The sequence below is a fragment of the Leishmania major genome, chromosome 16 (genome assembly GCF_000002725.2).
Source record: "Leishmania major strain Friedlin complete genome, chromosome 16".
Lineage (NCBI taxonomy): Eukaryota > Euglenozoa > Kinetoplastea > Trypanosomatida > Trypanosomatidae > Leishmania > Leishmania major.
This window is the reverse complement of record NC_007257.2, coordinates 513360-530540: the sequence shown is the minus strand read 5'-3', so window position 1 is coordinate 530540 and position 17181 is coordinate 513360. Positions and strand designations below refer to the sequence as shown.

At 63.0% G+C, this 17181-nt stretch overlaps 4 protein-coding genes across 4 annotated transcripts; all 4 read left to right on the top strand.

The window, feature by feature from the left end:
* Positions 1–1115: 1115 nt before the first annotated feature.
* Positions 1116–4109, top strand: LMJF_16_1300 (conserved hypothetical protein; the record flags this gene model as incomplete). Its single annotated transcript, XM_001682159.1, has 1 exon — positions 1116–4109. The coding sequence occupies one exon, from the start codon at positions 1116–1118 to the stop codon at positions 4107–4109; it is 2994 nt and encodes a 997-aa protein (XP_001682211.1).
* A 1139-nt stretch (positions 4110–5248) lies between these two features.
* Positions 5249–7432, top strand: LMJF_16_1290 (putative diacylglycerol kinase; the record flags this gene model as incomplete). Its single annotated transcript, XM_001682158.1, has 1 exon — positions 5249–7432. The coding sequence occupies one exon, from the start codon at positions 5249–5251 to the stop codon at positions 7430–7432; it is 2184 nt and encodes a 727-aa protein (XP_001682210.1).
* Positions 7433–8057: 625 nt separating this feature from the next.
* On the top strand, positions 8058–8357 carry LMJF_16_1280 (conserved hypothetical protein; the record flags this gene model as incomplete). Its single annotated transcript, XM_001682157.1, has 1 exon — positions 8058–8357. One exon carries the CDS (start codon positions 8058–8060, stop codon positions 8355–8357), a length of 300 nt encoding a protein of 99 aa, XP_001682209.1.
* Positions 8358–9647: 1290 nt separating this feature from the next.
* LMJF_16_1270 (conserved hypothetical protein) lies at positions 9648–16277 on the top strand (the record flags this gene model as incomplete). The annotated part of the gene is made up of 1 exon (XM_001682156.1): positions 9648–16277. One exon carries the CDS (start codon positions 9648–9650, stop codon positions 16275–16277), a length of 6630 nt encoding a protein of 2209 aa, XP_001682208.1.
* Between the last annotated feature and the right edge of the window lie 904 nt (positions 16278–17181).

The window sequence follows — 17181 nt, the reverse complement described above, 5'->3', positions numbered from 1 at the left end:
TTCGAAAAACAAGCGTCAAGGAGCTGCCCGAACCTCATCTAAAAGGGGAGGGCGCAACGCATGCGGACCCACGGAGGTGCCGTAACGTACAGCACGTTGTTTTGCCTGCATGAGACGTGTGGGGGTGGGTGTGGGTGTGGAGGGAGGGAGGGAAGGAGGGTGGATTCGAGGCGCAGAGAAGCAGGCACGAGGAAAGAGGCATCATTCGACGGTGTCACCGATCGTGCCGCAATATCGGGTCACCATGCCCCCCCCCCACCACCACCACCCAGCCTTCCTCCTCCTCCTCCCCCCCCCACCGACTACCTCAGTGCTCCCTCCCTCCCTCCTCCCCCCACGTCACCTCTTCTGCCCTTCTCCCCCGTCCTCTTTGGCGCTCACGCATAGCATACAGACACAGTCATCATCACCCAAAAAAAGTGCAGCACGGGCGCACCGGCTCCACAACGCGGTGCTCCCCACCATCGCCCCTCACCATCCTCTCGCTCGCTCTCCTGCCGGCACGCAGCCCAGCTGGTGGCAAAGGGGATTGCCCACCATCGCTACCACTGCACGGGAAACGAAAGGTGGAATAGGGGGAGGGGGTAGGGGGGTCCATGCCTGAGAGCGTGTGTGCGTGGGCGCGTGTGTTTCCTTGCTCTTTGAGCGAAGGGGGAGAAGGTTGGGGAGGCTTTTTATGAGCATCTGCATGCTGTGCAAGGTAGCGCCATCACCACCACCTCTCCCTCACCCACGTCGCACATAGATCGACCTCAAACTATCCTCCGTCATCACAGAGCAAGCGACGCTGCATCGTTTCGTGTGTGTGTGTGTGTGTGTGTGCGTAGAGGCCTGCCTCTTTGCTGTCACCTCTTTTTTCCTTTGAATGTGCCCATCCGCGTCTTCTGCGTTGTTTCTTCACCTCTTCCGCCCTCCACGCGGCCCCTCGCGTCTGCCTATCTGGAGCGATCATCGGCGGCGGGTACGGAGCCGGTGCTCAGGCGGGAGCTCCGCGAAGCGTTGAGCACACCAACGCATCTACGTATTGCCTTATTCCCCGCCAGCGTGCCGCTCAACAGGAAAAGGACTCCATATAAGCGAAGCACACGCGGGCGCAGCTGGATTTCGTGACGAAGATGTCGTACGACACGAACCTGCATCGCACATTTGACTACCAGCTATCCCCTGCGTCGCTGCGCATCATCGACTGGGCCCCGGTGAAGGCCGTCGCTCGGTCAGTGTTTCAGCCCGGCCAAGGCGCCAAGGAGTTCACGCTTGTCGATGACGCCGCATCGAACGCGTCCTCTGCGGCGGCGGCATACGCGCAGCAGGAGAATCAGCGTCGCGTGCATGAAAGCCGTGAGTCCTTGGCCTCCCTGTCCACACCAGCGGCTACAGCCGATGCGGCAGCGCCCGCGAGGCCGCTCTCGGCCATTGGGGAGTCGGCCGCGTTGGAGTTTCCGGGTCTCTCCGCAGCATCGCCGTATTACACCCCTGGAATGAACAGCGGTGCGGCAGCCGCGGCCGAATGCAGTGGCGGTGGCCACGCGGAGCTCTGCGCCCTGCATGTAGATGACGCGCTGCCACAGCAGCAGCGGCAGCAGTCGGATACGTGGGCAGCCACACCCGGTGAACCGGCCGGGGGGGCGGCCACTGGCAACACCACGGCAACATCCGAGGCGCTGAGGCACACGGTTGCCTCGTCGGCCGAGACGACGAGTGCTGTGGCGGTACCGGCAACAGCAGTCTTGGTAAACGGCAGCGGCACCGGCACGCCTGTGGCCGTCATGGATAGTGCTCAGCGGCCACGTACGTCCTCGCCGTTGGCGGCACCACCGCCGCTGGCGAAGGGGGTGTCGCAGTACGGTGCTGCAGGCATGATGTACGGCTTCGACGCGGTGTACCACAAGGACTCCTTTGGCGTTCTGGCGGGCCTTTTCACCGGTGCCGGATATCACCAGGTGAACACACACTATCGGCAAGAGCAGCCGGCACCACCGCGGCGTACAGAGCCGGTAAAGGGCGAGCACGGGAGCTGGGCTGGGGCACTAGGAGCAACAGCGAGGACGTCACCGGATGTGGTTACGTCAGCTGTCCCGACACCGCGGTCCTGCTCGACGACGAGGGTCGCTGCGAATCGCAGCTCCTCGGAGCCAGGGCCCAGCGGTGCCGTGGACGCCGCGGTGATGCCCAGCGCAGTGGAGCTGCAGGCAGCAGAGAACTGCGCGCCGTCTCCACCACTCACCCTGCAGCCGCGGCTGGAACACGTGATCGCTTCTCAACGCCACGGCCAGCTACAGGTCTACAACGCGCTTCAGGTGTTCTGGTATTGGGGCGCGCGGCGGTGGACCGGGGTGCTGAACGTTCGTGTCACACCGCTACCGTCCGGGGATGCACTGCTGCCGGTGTGCGAGTACGTGGCACGCACGGTGATGACGGAGTGCTCACTTGTGATCGACGACCCTGTCGTGTACCTTCACAGCTTTGTCGTGATGCTGGGACGGCGCACACGGACTGCGGAGGAACTGGGCAGCGGCCACAGCACCGGTGCCGCTGTTGTGGGTACCGAGGTGCAGAGCGGCAATGAGCCATACCAGGCAGGGTCGAGGCACCCCCTCGAAGCCCTTGCAGCAGCGTCTCTCACAGACGAGGCCACCGGCACGGCTATCACCGGTGCTCAGCACCATCCAGCAGAGGGAACTGGCCACCTCTCCGTGCCCCTCGCGCCGGGGGCGCACAGGGACAGCATACAGTCGAAGGCAGGTAGGCCGACTGAGGGAGGCACCGCAGCTGGCCCACCTGGCAACGCAGGCGTAGCGAGCATTTCGCTATCCTCTAATGCGACTCCATCGCCGCCAGACAGACACTCACCGGCGATGTCGTCCGCCCAGCACAAACACAGAAGTCCTCCCTCCGTTTGCACGGCCACCGCCTCGGATCATGCGCACAGCGCAGCGCAATATAACGTCGCAGTTCCACCAGACGCCGCTGCCGTCGACAACGCTGGCGGGGCGCCGCTGCCTGAGTGGCTCTACTGGTATCAGCGGTGCGCGCTAGAGACGACGGATGAGTGGCTCTGGAACCGTGCGGCGTCCGAGGTGGCCGAAGACGCTGCGCGCTCCACCACGCCGTGGTGGAAGCCACGCCACATCAAAATGGGCGTCGGGCTGGCGCTTCGCTACCGCAAGCCTCGCGGTGTGAATGTGTATTGGGGCTGGAGTGCACGAGTGGGGCGCGGCATGCACATCTCCGGTCACATAGATGTGTTGCGCCGCATGAGCTGCGCGGTCAGCTCCACCTTCGGGTTCCTCGACTGGAGTGTCCGGCTCCGCGTGAACCTCGTCACGCTTCACCAGACGGCCCTGGACGCGGGCGTGTGCTGGCGGCCCATGCCGCAGGTGCCGGAGTTTGCCGTTCGGCTGGCGACGTCGGCCAACGGCACGACGCTCGGAGTCGAGATCGCGGACGTGGCACCCACGCTCTACGGCCCTGTCATTGCGCGGCTGTCGGATTGGCGCTCACGGCGCCACCACGCAGAGGCAGCTGAACCATGTAAGGGTATTGGAGGCAGTGGAGAGGACTGCATGGCCGGCGCTGACCAGAGCAGTGTCAGTGACGGCGCTCCTACTGGCGTCGCAGACGGCAATCGGGAAGATCTAGTAGGGCTTCTGCCTATCACGTGGCACTACTTGCAGAGTACCGGGTCAACCATCAACTCAGCCTTCTCCAGTGTCAAGGGTGCTGTCACCAACACGCTGGCATCGGTGTCATCTGCAAGCAGCGGCGCCGGTAGTAGTTGCGGTGGCGGCAGCGCCGCCAACACCCCTGCCGCACAAGGCAGTGTGTCCGATGTGCGGCGTCGACCTGCACTGCTCTCCGCCACCCCTACGCTCACCACTCCCGCAACGTCGCCAACGCTACCGGTGGGACACAAGTTGTCCCACGTCATGCTCCCGGCTGGGAAAGCAAGTCTGCGCTACGCCCGCAACGCGTGGCAAGCGCTGGCGGACCTTGGATGGTTGGAGAACATGCTCTCCATATCTCACGTGAATGTGTCGATGGGCGTGACGTCGGAGCCGAGCAACCGGCACCGCGAGTGGAGTCTGTTCCTCATCATCAGCGAGAAGTGAAGTGGGCCTGGTGGGCGTCGCAGCAGAGGAGACGAGCAACCACCACCACCACCACCAGGGCAAAGAGAGGAGCGACAAGAGTGGCTGCACTCCCCGCCCCACCCCCTCTCTCTTCATACATTATTCTTTGCCATTCCCTTGCGTGCGCGTGCGTGTGTGTGTGTGTGTTTAAAAGAGGTTTGACAACGGTAAGTACACAAGATAGCATGCAAGAGTGTGTGTCTGCCCTCACAGTCCCGCTCGAGCAGCTCCTATCCCTTCTTCGAGTGTCGCGTCGCAGCGGCGTCTGGTGCATCACGCACAAGGAGAGAGAGAGAGAGAGAAAGACGGGTGGCAGACCACATCATACGCACTGCAGCGACCACGGCCCCCTCGGCTTTACTCGTTACCCCTTTGCTTTACCTAACCTTTTCCTTTTGGCTCTCCGAGCGCCTAGAAGCGAGGAGCAGCACGCATTCATTCTCCGTCGCTGGCCGCGAGTCTTGCAGCATACAGAAATATCGGCACAAAAATAAGAAGCGGTAGCACGCACGTTGCGGGTAGTCTCAGCTACACACACACACACACACACACACGTGCGCGCCCTCTCCTCCCCCCTCTCCGACTTGCTTTCCTTCAGTTCACGTTGTTGTTTCGACTGTTGCCGCTGCATGCGTTGGGTGACGGCGGCCGCCACTGCGTCTGTGGAGCATTCACCTGCAACTGAGCTGCTGCTGTTGTTGTCGACGCGTTCGTACGGGTTGCGGCCGTTGCGCTTCCGACTCATCCTGTTGGTCTCCCCCTCCCCCTCCCCCCACCACCACCCGTCTTCCTCGTTTTCTTGTGCGCCTGCGGGGCTCTTTGAGTGGCGAAGTTTGCTTTGGCAGGTCTGTCTCTGTGCGCTCGGAGGCGGGGCAGCGGTCAGCACTTGGTGGAAGCGATATCGGGCTCTTCGCTTCCCCAACTCGGCTGTCAAAGAAAAGGAGAAGGGGGTGGCGCCGTTGTCCTCGTCGTCTGTCGCTCTCCTCCTCGTGTGGGGGCGTGCAGGTGGCCTTTGAGGGCTGTGCGTGCGCCAACGAAGTGCACGCGCACCCCGTCACGCGATCTCCAGTTGTCTTCGGCGCTACACACGAACGTCACCTTCCTCCCCCTAGCGAAGCATGAACAACGAGGTGAAGCCCTCTGATCACGAGTCCTCGCCAGCGGCGCCGTCAGTTCATGCTACGGAGTGTCAGAACAGCAATACCAACGGTACCGAGGTTTCCCCGAGCTCGAGCTCGAGTTTCGCCCTCGAGTATGGACTGGACGAGAATAACGGCGAACTCTTCTCGGCTTCCGATGTGACCTCGGCGAATCCCTCCGTCCTCGATCCCCATGCCGGTGGTCGACACGGACGTGACAGCTTACCTCGGAAAGCGTTCGCGCGGGCATTGCGGTCAGGCAGAGAGCGAGCCGCCGTCGTGGAAATCGAAAACGCTGTGCCGTCCGTGCCAGCCACGCCGGTGCAGCTGGCGCAGCAGTCCTTTCAAGGCTGCGAGAGCGGTGCTCATCCGCCTGCAGAAGCGGCTGCTTCCGGCTCCCCAGCCCAGTCACCCCAGCAACTCATCGACTGGTACGCCCGCTCCTACGACAGCGGCGTCGAGGCGACATACCACTACGTGGTGGCATTCATAAACCTCGGCTCTGGTGAGACGGGCGTGGGGGAGGTGGTGCTCGGCGCCTTGTGCGACGAGCTTGGCACGAAGCGTGTCATGACCCTGCGCGGGGAGGTGTTCATGAACCCCGCCCCGCTACGTCTTCTCATCAAGCGGCAGGCCGTCATCTATCACACCCCTGACCGACCACCGTGTCAGCAGCGCGGCACCGTCGTTGTGTGCGGCGGCGATGGCACCGTGTCATTTATCATGACGCAACTCGATCTCGTGCGCCGCGAGCTAGAGGACGAGTTTCAGCCCTTCCTCACCGCATCTCAGGTGCAGCTGCACCGTGAAAACTCTGCTCTCGTCACGTCCAGCTTGTGCGATAAGCCGGTGCATCCGTACTTCACGATGCCGGCCCTCGCACCGCTCCCACTGGGCACTGGAAACGACTACAGCAACTGTGTGGGCTTCGGCTATGCCTTTTCATCCAGTGGGAGCGACTACAGACTTTGCACCCTTTGCGGGTGCGGCGTCGACGCCGGCGCGCAGGTGGCCACGGCCTTGTGTGATGCCGTGACAGCCCCGTGCGTGAGCTTCGACCGGTGGGAGGCATCGCTGGTGCCACTGCGAGTGGCGCAAGCAGCGGTGCGGTCCGAGTCATCGCAAGCGGCGGCTGAGGCGGCACAGGGGGCAACGCCGAACGTGCTCTCCAAGGCCAGGGTCGCGGCCTCGGAGCATGCCGCCGCCTCCGCAGGCGCCCAGGCCCTTCACTCGCCGCTGTGGAACCGCGCCGCTCGGCCCACCAACGTGGCAAACGCGGTGTGCCTTGTCGACTGGGCCAAAGTGCACGCGAGCCGGCAGTGCGCCACGTACGGAGTCATCAACTACCTGGGCGTGGGCTTCGACGCCTACGTGGTGAAGAAATTCGATGACACCCGCCGTGCACACCCGACGGTGTGCCGCACCCGCGCGCAGAACAAAGCCGTGTACGGGGTGATGGGGATCAGGGCCTCGTTCAGGTGCAAAAAGCTACAAAAGATCATACCAATGGTCTGCGTGCCGCGTCCGCAGCTGAGCGGGTCTGGCGTCGCTGTCGCTGCAACGAGAAGTATGGGTAGCACACGCGACTTTGTGGCGCTGCAGCTGCCCTCCACAGCGAAGGCGTTGGTGCTGACGAACGTGAATTGCTACTCCGCCGGTACTCACCCGTGGGATCCGAAGCGCGGCAAGCTGCACTACCGTCCGGTCACGCTCCGCAACGGAAAGGTCACGCCAACACTCACGACCATCTCTAGCGGCGCTGCCGTAGAAACGCTTCCGACACCGACCCCTCGGCCGGTGGCCATCAACGACTGTGCCTTCGAGCTGCAGGCGATGGGCGGAGTGCTGAACTACACCTCTCTGGGCATCGGGCTCAGCACCTCCACGAAGCTTATTCAGACCGACGAGGTATTCGTCTTTGTTCTCTGCACGCCTGACGATTTGCACTTTCCGAGTGGGCGGTGCTCCGCCTACACGCAGCTGAACCTGAAAGAGAAGTACGAGTCCCGCATCGAGTCCGACAGCAGCGTGCGCGCAAGCTTGAACGTGCAGATCGACGGCGAGTCAATGCCGCCTATCACCGAGTCGACGATCATCCACGTACGCCCGCAGCCAGGGACGCGGGTGCTTATCCGCTGCCGCAGCGCCAGCGTCGTTCAGTGAGGCTCTTGGAGCAGAAGGACGGGCATCGAGGACGCGTTACGCGATGTCGAACGAACCCATTCTCCTCGTCTCTTGCGACTCAGCACTGTGAAGCTCGGCTTGTGCGCGTGTAATTGCGTGTGTGTGTGTGTGTGTGTGTGTGTGTGTGTATGTGTGTGTAATATCGAAACCAGAAAAAGAACCACAAGAAAAGGTGACGCCGTGCGCCCTTCGAGCTCGCACATTCCTCTGCATATTTCCGTGGCCCTGTGCGCGCGACGATCTGTGATTAATCCTTCTCATGCGTGTACAGCCTGTGCTGCCGCACACACAAACAAAAATAGCCCGTTCAGTACAGTAGGATCATCCTTCCTCACTTCTCCGCCCATCCTCTCTTCGACTGCTCTCAACGCACTACCGACGCTCTGCACGTGTGTGCGTGTGTGTCGCATTGCCCTCTCTCTGTCTCTCCCGCTCGTGCATTGACGGCAGTAAAACAATATACTGCATCGGAACCTGTGACGCTCCCTGAAAGAGGTGCAGCGCGAGCCGGCCCTGTGAAGCCGCAGCAGCTCCTCGCATCCTCAGGTAGCTGCTTGCGGCCAGCTTTTGCCCCATCTCCCCAACCGCTCTCTCTCGCGTCGTCATGGGCATCCAGATTCCGTGGCTGTTTGTGTGCGTCAGCACCGTGCCGGTCTTCATGATTTACACGAAGACGAAGCGCATGGATGCTCGCGAGATGCACGAGATCCAGATGCGCGTTAAATACCATTCCGAGTACTGGAAGAAGGGCAACGTCTTTGTGAAGGAGTTCCAGGACAAGGTTGCCGCTCAGGTAATGCTCACCGCGGATCCGCTAGTGGGAAAGGACATTGCAAGCATCTCCTCCAAGGAGCTGGCCGCTGCCGAGAACCCAGTGCGCGCACGACGATGGCTTCTCTTTTAAAACGTTGTACCACCAAGAGGGAGCCGTTACGGTGGCCGAGGCACCACGCGCATCGCTTCTCCCTCGACCTCAAAATCAGACGCACACACGCTCACATGCAAAAGTCAGCGAACCGACATGAGGGTGTGAGGCGCAACGATCGCGAAGCCACCCTGCGACAGTGGACGCTCTTCATGTCGTCGTCTTTCGTGACCACCACCGCTTCCATGCTGACCTAGGCGACAGTGCTCGGTAGACTTGAGCGCGCAAGCAAGTCTCTCCCTCCTTCTCTCTCTCTGTGGGTATGGATGTGAAACGGGCGCAGTCTTTCGCCGGCCCGGGACATCGATTTGTTTGCGTGTGCGCCGCGGCCGTATCCGCTTGTCAGTGCCCGCATATTTTCTCATGCCAGCATGTGTAACTCACTACTCCCCTTCCCACCACCACCACCTCTCTCACTCGATCTCTCTCGATCACCACCTCAGCGCTCGTCGCCCCTCAATCAAATTTTGTATGCAACGCGGGTTTTGTGTGGTTTTGTTTCCCTCGACGTCTTCTTTTTCTGTTCCCGCCGCGTGCTGCACCCTCGCATCTTCTTGCAGCCCCCCTCCCCTCCCTGTCCTCGCTGAGAACTCCCCCTCCTTCTCGTCCCGTCGACCCCCTGCGCCAGACCATCTCTCTCTTAGGGAGACTCCCGAAGGGGGTGGTGGGTGGTGGTGGTGGTGGTGGTGGTTGACGACAAGAAGTGTGAGCTACCCGCCGGCACGCACGCTTCTACTGTCCTGTCCCTCGCTCGTCATCACCATCGCCACCGCCACCACCACCAGCAGCCGTTGAGGGGCGGTATACGGTGCACGGCGCGGCTGTCTCTCTCCTCTGCTGTTCGTTTGTTGCTTTCCGCGCGTTACTCGACTGCTGCGCTGCTGCGCGCCAGCGTTGCGAATCACGAGAGAGAGAGAGGGGGAGGGAGGGAGGGAAAGAGGGGATGAGGAGGCGGGGTGGGCCGCCACCACCCCTTTGTTGCTTACTTTACTTCAGTTTCGTGGCGATCACGGCATTCGCCGCGTACACATTAACAGCAGCCCTGCTGTGCACACCTCTATCGTGTTTCCGCAGCACCACTCCAGCTCATAAACGTGCATGCACGTCACCTCTGCGTGAGCTATCTACCCCCGCCATCTACCGCTACCACCACCCCGCTCTCCCGTTGCCCGCGGTGGTGTCGGCAAGAAGAGAAGCACACGTATTCGGGCACGCGCTCACACGTGGCATACCAGCAACGCAGTAGAGCAACGGAATCGGCTAACGAGGATGGGGTGCAGGGCTTCTGCGTCTCGTAACAGGGAGTCGTCGCACGGTAGCAGGGCAGCGTCACTCGGGGTCTCCGCCTCGCCAAACACCAATGCGGACACGCGTCGCGCGCCGAAGAACTGGCTGTCGACCTCGCTGCGCCGCAGCAGCCGCAGGGAGGCGGGCGTTGGCAAGGCCAACAGTGGCCGCACCAGGAATGGGGAGCCTGGTCTTCAACAGTGCGTGTACACGCAGGACGACAACCCCCTCGCGCCGCCGCCGCCTCTGTCGTCGGAGATGGTTCATCAGGGCAACAGCACCCCCGTCAGAAGCGCATCCCCCACAAGCGGGCGTATGAGCCGAATTCCAAGTTTTCGACGCCATCCGTCAGACAGCGCCCCTCCGCGCGTGAAGGGCGGTGTCAGCAACCACGACAGTGCGGTCCTAGAACGACTGTACAAAGAACGACCTGAGAGCCACTTCGATCCGTTACTGATGCCGGACGTACTGCATCTGCAGGAGTCGACGGGTTCCCGGGTAGCCAGCAGCAGCCTGCCATCGCGACCGTCGTCGTGCGTTGCCACGTTGGACAGCGAGGACCACAACGCCACATTTCGGACGGAGATCGACTCACACGACAAGACCGACTCCGCGCAAGCCGCCAAGGAATACCAGCAGCACGTACAGGCCAGGCGGAGCGCACAGGCCGCGCACACGAAGCGGCGTCAACTGGAGGAGTTCGACCCCGTGAGGCCGATGGACAGCTTCAACGTGACGCACCGTGGATTGCTCGGGCGGTGCTGGGACCGACGTGGGCCCGAGCTGATTCCAGTCTCCTTCGTCCACGCCCTGGAAGCGGCGCTGCGGGCTGCCGAGGAGATACATCCGGCCAGCACGACCACCTCGCACCCGCCTGGGGCAGAGACCGGGAGAGACGAGTTCATGCCTGTCTCGCCACGCGTCGCCTTGTCGCAGCCAATGCCGTGCTCCCCACGAGGTGGTGGCTTGGGCGGGCGTCGCGTGCCACGCTGCTCGCACTGGTTCAGCGTCGGCGGCGTCAGCTGCGACACAATGTGCCCACCTGTCAACGGCAGCGGCCTGGGTAGCCAGGCAGGAGCGAGCATCGTGTCATCCTACTGCATGAACAGCGGCGTCTCGTCCCCGATCACATCATGGCCCGGTGCGAGCGGCCCAGGGTTTCCGCTGACGACCTCGTCACCTGCGCTGAGCCGAGCAGGCGCTGCTGTGCTGAGAAGCAAAGCCAAGTCCTTCATGGCCACAGCGGCCTCCTCGCCGGCAGTCTACGGCGGCGCCATCGATAGCCTCTCCGACGACAGGGACAGCGACGCCGCGAAGCCGCGTCAGGCTCTGAAAGCGGAGCCGATCTCCGCGCTGCCGATGGAAAAACGGGAGCAGTACTACAACGACTTCCTCACCCGTAACCCGCTCTTCATGGGGATCAAGGACGGCTTTGCCTTCCGCCTCTCGGATGGGGTGAGCGAAGACCCGACCACCAAGTTCCTGCGCAAGCGGAACCTCGAGCCGGCACCTGGGGTAGTGGCCATGCGATGGAATCGAGTCGAGTTCTTCCACCCTACCCTACACACGCTAATCCGCGCCGTGGCCATGACGCAGGGCATGACGCTCAACGTAGCCCACGCAGAGCTGCTGCAGCAGGCGAGCGGCACCGGCGCAAGACAACCCGGCATGCAGCACAGCCGTCTGTCACCCTCAGCCTCCACGAACCACATGCTGCATGTCACTGGTGAGGAGGGCGGCGCCATCGCAGAGATGCTGCTGCGGCACTCGTTCAGTCAGTATGTCTTGTCCCACATAGAGAGCGGCAGCTTCTCGCGCGGCAGCGGCAGTCTGAACAACTCTTTCTTGTCCCAATCAGACAAGCTGCGCGGCACCGGCGACGGCTCTGGCAGCCACCTCAGCAACTCTCTTCTCAGCCCTCCGCGCAACCGCACCCGCCGGCCCGACAAGGACGGCAACGGCGAGGCCGGAGCCTTTGCAGCTGCCAAGTTCCCGGAGGACAGCGTGCTGGCGCTCGCGCTCTGTATCCCGAGCTCGCGTCTGCCATCGCTGATGGGGGCGCTACCACCACCTCAGCTGAGCGGCGTCGGTCGCTCGAGTAGCTACTCAGCATCCGCAGCCGCTCTGAAGACCTCTCGTGACGGCGACGGCAGCCCGGCGGCGTCGCCAGGCCCCTCCGGCGCACCGCATGCTGCCTTCACACGTGCAGGGTCAGACGGAAGCGTGCTGGTCGCCTTCAGCGTGAGCAGCTTCAGCGTCTCTATCGACCCCTTCCGCTGGCAGGAGCACCGCTACATCCGGTATCCTATCGACATAGATGACTCGAAGAAGTCGTCTCGGCACACATACGGTGAGGGGGTCGTAACAGACGTCATGTACGGCGGCATCATGTTCGTGGAAGGCTCGTCGTTCACGGCGGTGAAGGAGCTGCAGACACTGCTGGCGGACATGACGTGGACAGAGGGCCGCACGTTGAGCGGCGTCGTCGGCGACGTGCGCAAGTACCTTAAACTCGTTCAAGGGAATGGCAACAAGGTGCGGCAGGCAACAGCACCGCAGCAGCAGCAGCAGAAGGCTGAGGAACAGAATAGTCACCGGTACCGTATCTGCAGCCGCGTCGGTGGGCGCCCCATGCGCGATGCGGTGGAGCTGCAAGAGATATCTTACTACCTCGACGATGTCGAGGTGCGCGAAGAGATTGTGACGCTGAACCCGCCCATACGGTCAGACGACGTCACCGCAGCGAAAGGTGCTGCGGCCGGGCCGGGCGGGGAGACGGGCAGCTCCGCTGGCTGCTTCGAGTCGAAGCACGCCTGCCATGGCAACAGCCTCGCAGCTGACCCGGACGTCTCGCCATCCTTTTCGCGCGTGGCCTCCGTGTGGGTGACACTGCCCGTCATCGCAGCCGTACTGCGCACGTGGGGCCTGCACCTACTCTCAAATCCCGAATTCGCGCAGCCGACAGCATTGCTCTTGCAGAAGTACGCCGGCATCGCGCCGGTGTTGCAGACGACCGCCCTCGGTGCCCTCCACAGTGACAATGACACACCAAGCGAGGAGGTCGGCGACGACGTCGACTACCTCTTCTTCGAAGGCGGCGGCCCGGCCGTCACGGTGCCGGCTGCTGCCGCCGTCTGCGCCACCCACCCGCAGCCCGCGCCGAGGATTCCAAAGTTCAACTGCTTTTACGCGTCGAAATCCAGCACTCCTTTGCTCGCAGCGGACGAGCACCACACCAGTCATCCCGGTGCCGCGTCGCACTCGCCCGCCAACATGCACAGGAGCAGCAACGTGGCGCTAGATGAGCAAGGTGCCAACGGCGCAGACGAGAACCAGCCGTCGCTCAAGAAGCTTGGTGAAGACACCTGTGACGGGCTCGGTCCTAAAAGTCAAAGTCCGGAAGCGTTGAAAGGCGAGGCAACCCACTTGGCGGACAGTGTGAACAGCCTCTGTACGGCGTCGGAGGCGAAATTGGGCGGCGACGAGCAGAGCAGCCACGCTCTGAGCTTCATCGATACAGAGAAGGACCAGTGCGACAGCGTCAGGGGCAAGAGCTGCGGCACGAAGCGCAAGCGCGTCGTCGGCAAGCGATCCGGCGCTGCCAACGAAGGCACCGAGGGCGCGCCGCGGACGCTGCAGTGCGGATCGAGGGGTAACAAGGCGAAGCCCAACCGCGCGACGAACAGGAAATCGGTCAGCACCCGCCCCGCTACGCGGTGCAACTCGCCGCTCTCTCCCAGGAGCGGCACACGACCGCAATCGCGCCGCAGCGACGCGGACTGCGATCAGGGCAGCCCTACGTCTTCATCGTCCTCCTCCTCCTTCCCCAGCTTTCCAGCCGCGATGAAGGCCGGCACGAACGACTTCCAAGGAAACCTGAGCAGCCTGGTGACCAGCAGCTGCAACAAGCTGCACCAGTCTGCATTCCAGAGCGTCTCGCACAGCCGCCTGGGCAGGTCCACGTCGGCACCGTCGCCTTCGACGCCGGCGGCCAGGGGCGAGGACACGCTCAGGACATCGGTGCCGCCGACACCGCTGCTCACGGCGGTCAGCAGCTTTACCACGCTGCCCACGCTGAGCGCCCTCACCTTTGATGGCGCCCCTGTCGAGGCGGCCAGCGCCGAGCCGAGTGTCATGGCCTCCACGGTGGGCCCGGAGAGCTCGGCGGCGGCTGTGGCCTCAGGCAAGAAGATGGGTCCGGATGCAGTACAGGAGGTCTCTCAGGTAGCGTTCCGCTCGCCGCACTTCCCCCGCGAGCCCAAGACTCACCTCACTATGGCGAGCAGTGGCGTGAACAGCAGAGGGGCAGAGATGCCACTCACACACAGAGACAAGGCCACGGCAGCGCCGTCAACTGTATCGGCGGCAGCGGCCCCTTCGCCGCCGTTGTCGCTGCCGCTGAAGGTAAGAAGGGTCAAAATCATCGCAACGCCCACGACCACAACAGCGCCGAAGGGCACCTCTGCGGCGGCTATCGTTGCTATGACGACCAAGCTGAGAGGTGTCACGGCCACTTCAACGTGCAGAAAGGTGTCAGGGCCCGTCAAGAGGGCACCGGTGCTGATCAAGCACGCGCAGATTTCCGTCACGCATTTTGTGGAGAGTGAGCAGCGCGCGCGCGACTCTCCGCCATCGCCCGGTGCGAGCGTGCTCAGCACGGGAATCACGGTGAACAGCGCCGAAACCTCGGCGGCGTACCGGGCCACGGACGATGAGGAAGAAGAGATGTGGCACATGGCCATGCTGGAGGTGAAGGCGCAGCAGCAGGAGCTCGAAGAGCTGCGCCAGGCACGCCGCGACGCCGAGGACGCAGCGAAGCAGCGGGAAGGCTTGCTTCGCTCCCTCAACCGTATTTTGCTGCCGCACACCGCCCCGCAGGAGCTTGGCGGGGTGCTGCTGTACTTGAAGACGGCCATCTACGAACCAGAGGACATGCCGCATGGCCGCCTCTTTCTTCAGCAGCCGAGCTGGCTGCCAATGCTGGTCGCCGTCTGGACGGCCCCGGCAAATCGCATCCGCTCGGTTGAAATAGCGGCGGAGCTGACCTGGGTAGATATCCCACGCCTCGGTCTTGTTGCAGGCCTTCTGTACCACCAGTACGCGTCTGGGCCTCTGGAGGAACTGATCATACGGGCCGACAAGCTGCTCGGATCGCCCCAGGCGACCGCGACGCTGCCGAACAACTCCGGTTCTTACGCGGACCTCGCAGACAAAACAGCAGCACGGCCCAGGAAGCCGCGCCTGCTGGCCGGCCGATCCCGCAAGTCCAAGCATGGCAACAACAGAGGTCGCAGCGCCGGCGCCAACCGAGGCCGCAGCAACTTGAACTTCACGACGGAGCTAGATCAGGTGACCAGCGGCTTTGGCCCGGGGTGTCCACCGTTCCTCGTCACACCCGAGGAGGCCCGTGACACGCTGTGGCTGCTGTTGTGCTCCGTGGCGGCGAACATGAGGGCCCCGACGTTCCGCGTAGTGCTTTGCGGGCTGCCAACGGGTGAAATCAGCGCCGCCGCCAGTGGCAGCGGTGCTGGCCGCGTTCGCAGCCACGGCAGAGGCCACACCCCCTTCACATACCTTGCCTCCTTCTTCGACGGGGCAGTCTCACGCTTCCGCAACGAGCACGACGACGCGCAGCTCCTGCTCAAGTCCCGCTCCATGGTGCTGGACAACTTCGTCGTATGCCCAGGCTCGCGGCTAGGATCCGACCGAGATATGCACAGCGCTGCGCAGAGGTCGGACAGCAGCTGCCTTGGCACCAGCACGACCCACCACAACGCCGCCTGCGACGAAGGCCAACTGGTCTGCACCAACAGCTCACTGCAGCTAGACGAGGACGGGACTGCGTGGTTGTCCTCCATGTCAGAGCGAAAGGGCAACAGCACGCTTCGGCAGACATTGTCCTTGGTGATCATGTCCTTACCCGCAGCAGTGTCGGCTGACATGGGTGGGGCGGCGTGCTCGTCGGATGGGCACAGGTGCAACTCAAATAATACCTTCGCAGCTGTGCGCCCCGTCGTCGCGCCCACCCCATGCACTGGTGAGGCGTTTGCAGGTGTGTCGATTAGCGGAGGAGTCGATGGCACGGCTCGAGCGATTGAGGCCGTGCAGACGCACCGGCATCGCGTGCAGCGCCACCGCGCGTGGGTGCGCAACGGTAACGACGTCGAGGAGCGACCCTTCTACGAGCTGTTGGTGCACCGCTGCGATGCGGTCGAGGAAGCCACAGCAACTACCGAAAACGATACCGACGATGCACGCTTCTACGCGGAACCTGACCGACAGCAGCGCCTGCAAGAGGCCGTCAGTCAGTCGGAGGCGCCGCCTCGGCTGTGGCAGAGCCCACCGCCGTCCCCGCTGCCACGCCACTTGCCTGGCAGCGGCTTTGCGCATGGACTGCGGACGGCGGAAGATGAGCAGGTGGCTCTGCAGAGCGAGGTGGCCGCGCTGCGCGAGCGGGCCGGTGACATCTGGGAGGCTCTGCGCAAGTCGGTCAAGCACTACAACCAACTCCAGATGGAGGCGTATCATAAGGCGATGAAGCAGAATGGCGGAAGCCAATCACCCTTGTCACCGCCTCCGCAGCCGCCGCGGCAGATTGTGTTGGAGTACTAGTCGTTGGGTTCGAGCCGTGGGGTGGGGAGAGGTCAACAAAGGGCGAGAGAGAGAGAGACGTGTGCGGCTGGGCAAGGGCGGGATGCTGTACACGCACGCACCCGATATGCGCGGGACGTCAGACGGAGACCGAGTGGCAACGGCCCTGCGGACACCAAACCGCAGAACCAGAAAGAGCAAGGGGGGTCGGTGTCGAAGATGTCGCATAGGAGGTGCTCCCAACGGGGCAACTCGCCAGCACCCGAGAACAAGGATGAGTGGGACCGCGGCACATCTTGCGAGTTTTCATCCGTTCTTCTGTCTCCTTGCATACATCTGCGGATGTCTCTGTACGACGCACTAAGAATGCGGCGATGAACGAAGAAGGGGCGGCTTCGGTGTGTGGTGACGGCTCCTCGAGCGTCGCTGCGAAAGAAACCGCGGCTCCATGTATCGCTTCCCGTCGGCTGGTGCGTGCGCGGCCCGTGCACGAAGACGCGCTTGCCTGCGAATCTCTCTCCCACACTCACCTTCTCTGCACTTTCACGTCTTCTCCCTCGGGCTCTTATCTGCATCCTTTGCTTGCGTTTGATGGGGCAACGGCACTCCCCGACGCGCATACGGAGAGACACTCACTCGCACGGCGGTCGCCCCCACCCCACCCACCCCCTTCCCACTCCCCCGACGTGGGTGTGTGCGTGTGTCTCTCCAATTGCTAGTACACCTCGAAAGGTGGACGTTGTAAATACGTCTCCCCTCCCCTCCCCTCTCCTCGCGCGCTCCTCGGCCCCTTCACCTTAGCACACACGCAAGAATGCATTCAAGCACCAGGCAGCGGCTGCCTCCCATCCAAACCAATGTCGGTGAGGCGACAAGAGCAACATTCACGCTGTCGCCGTCGCCGTCGCAGTCGCAGTCGCAACTC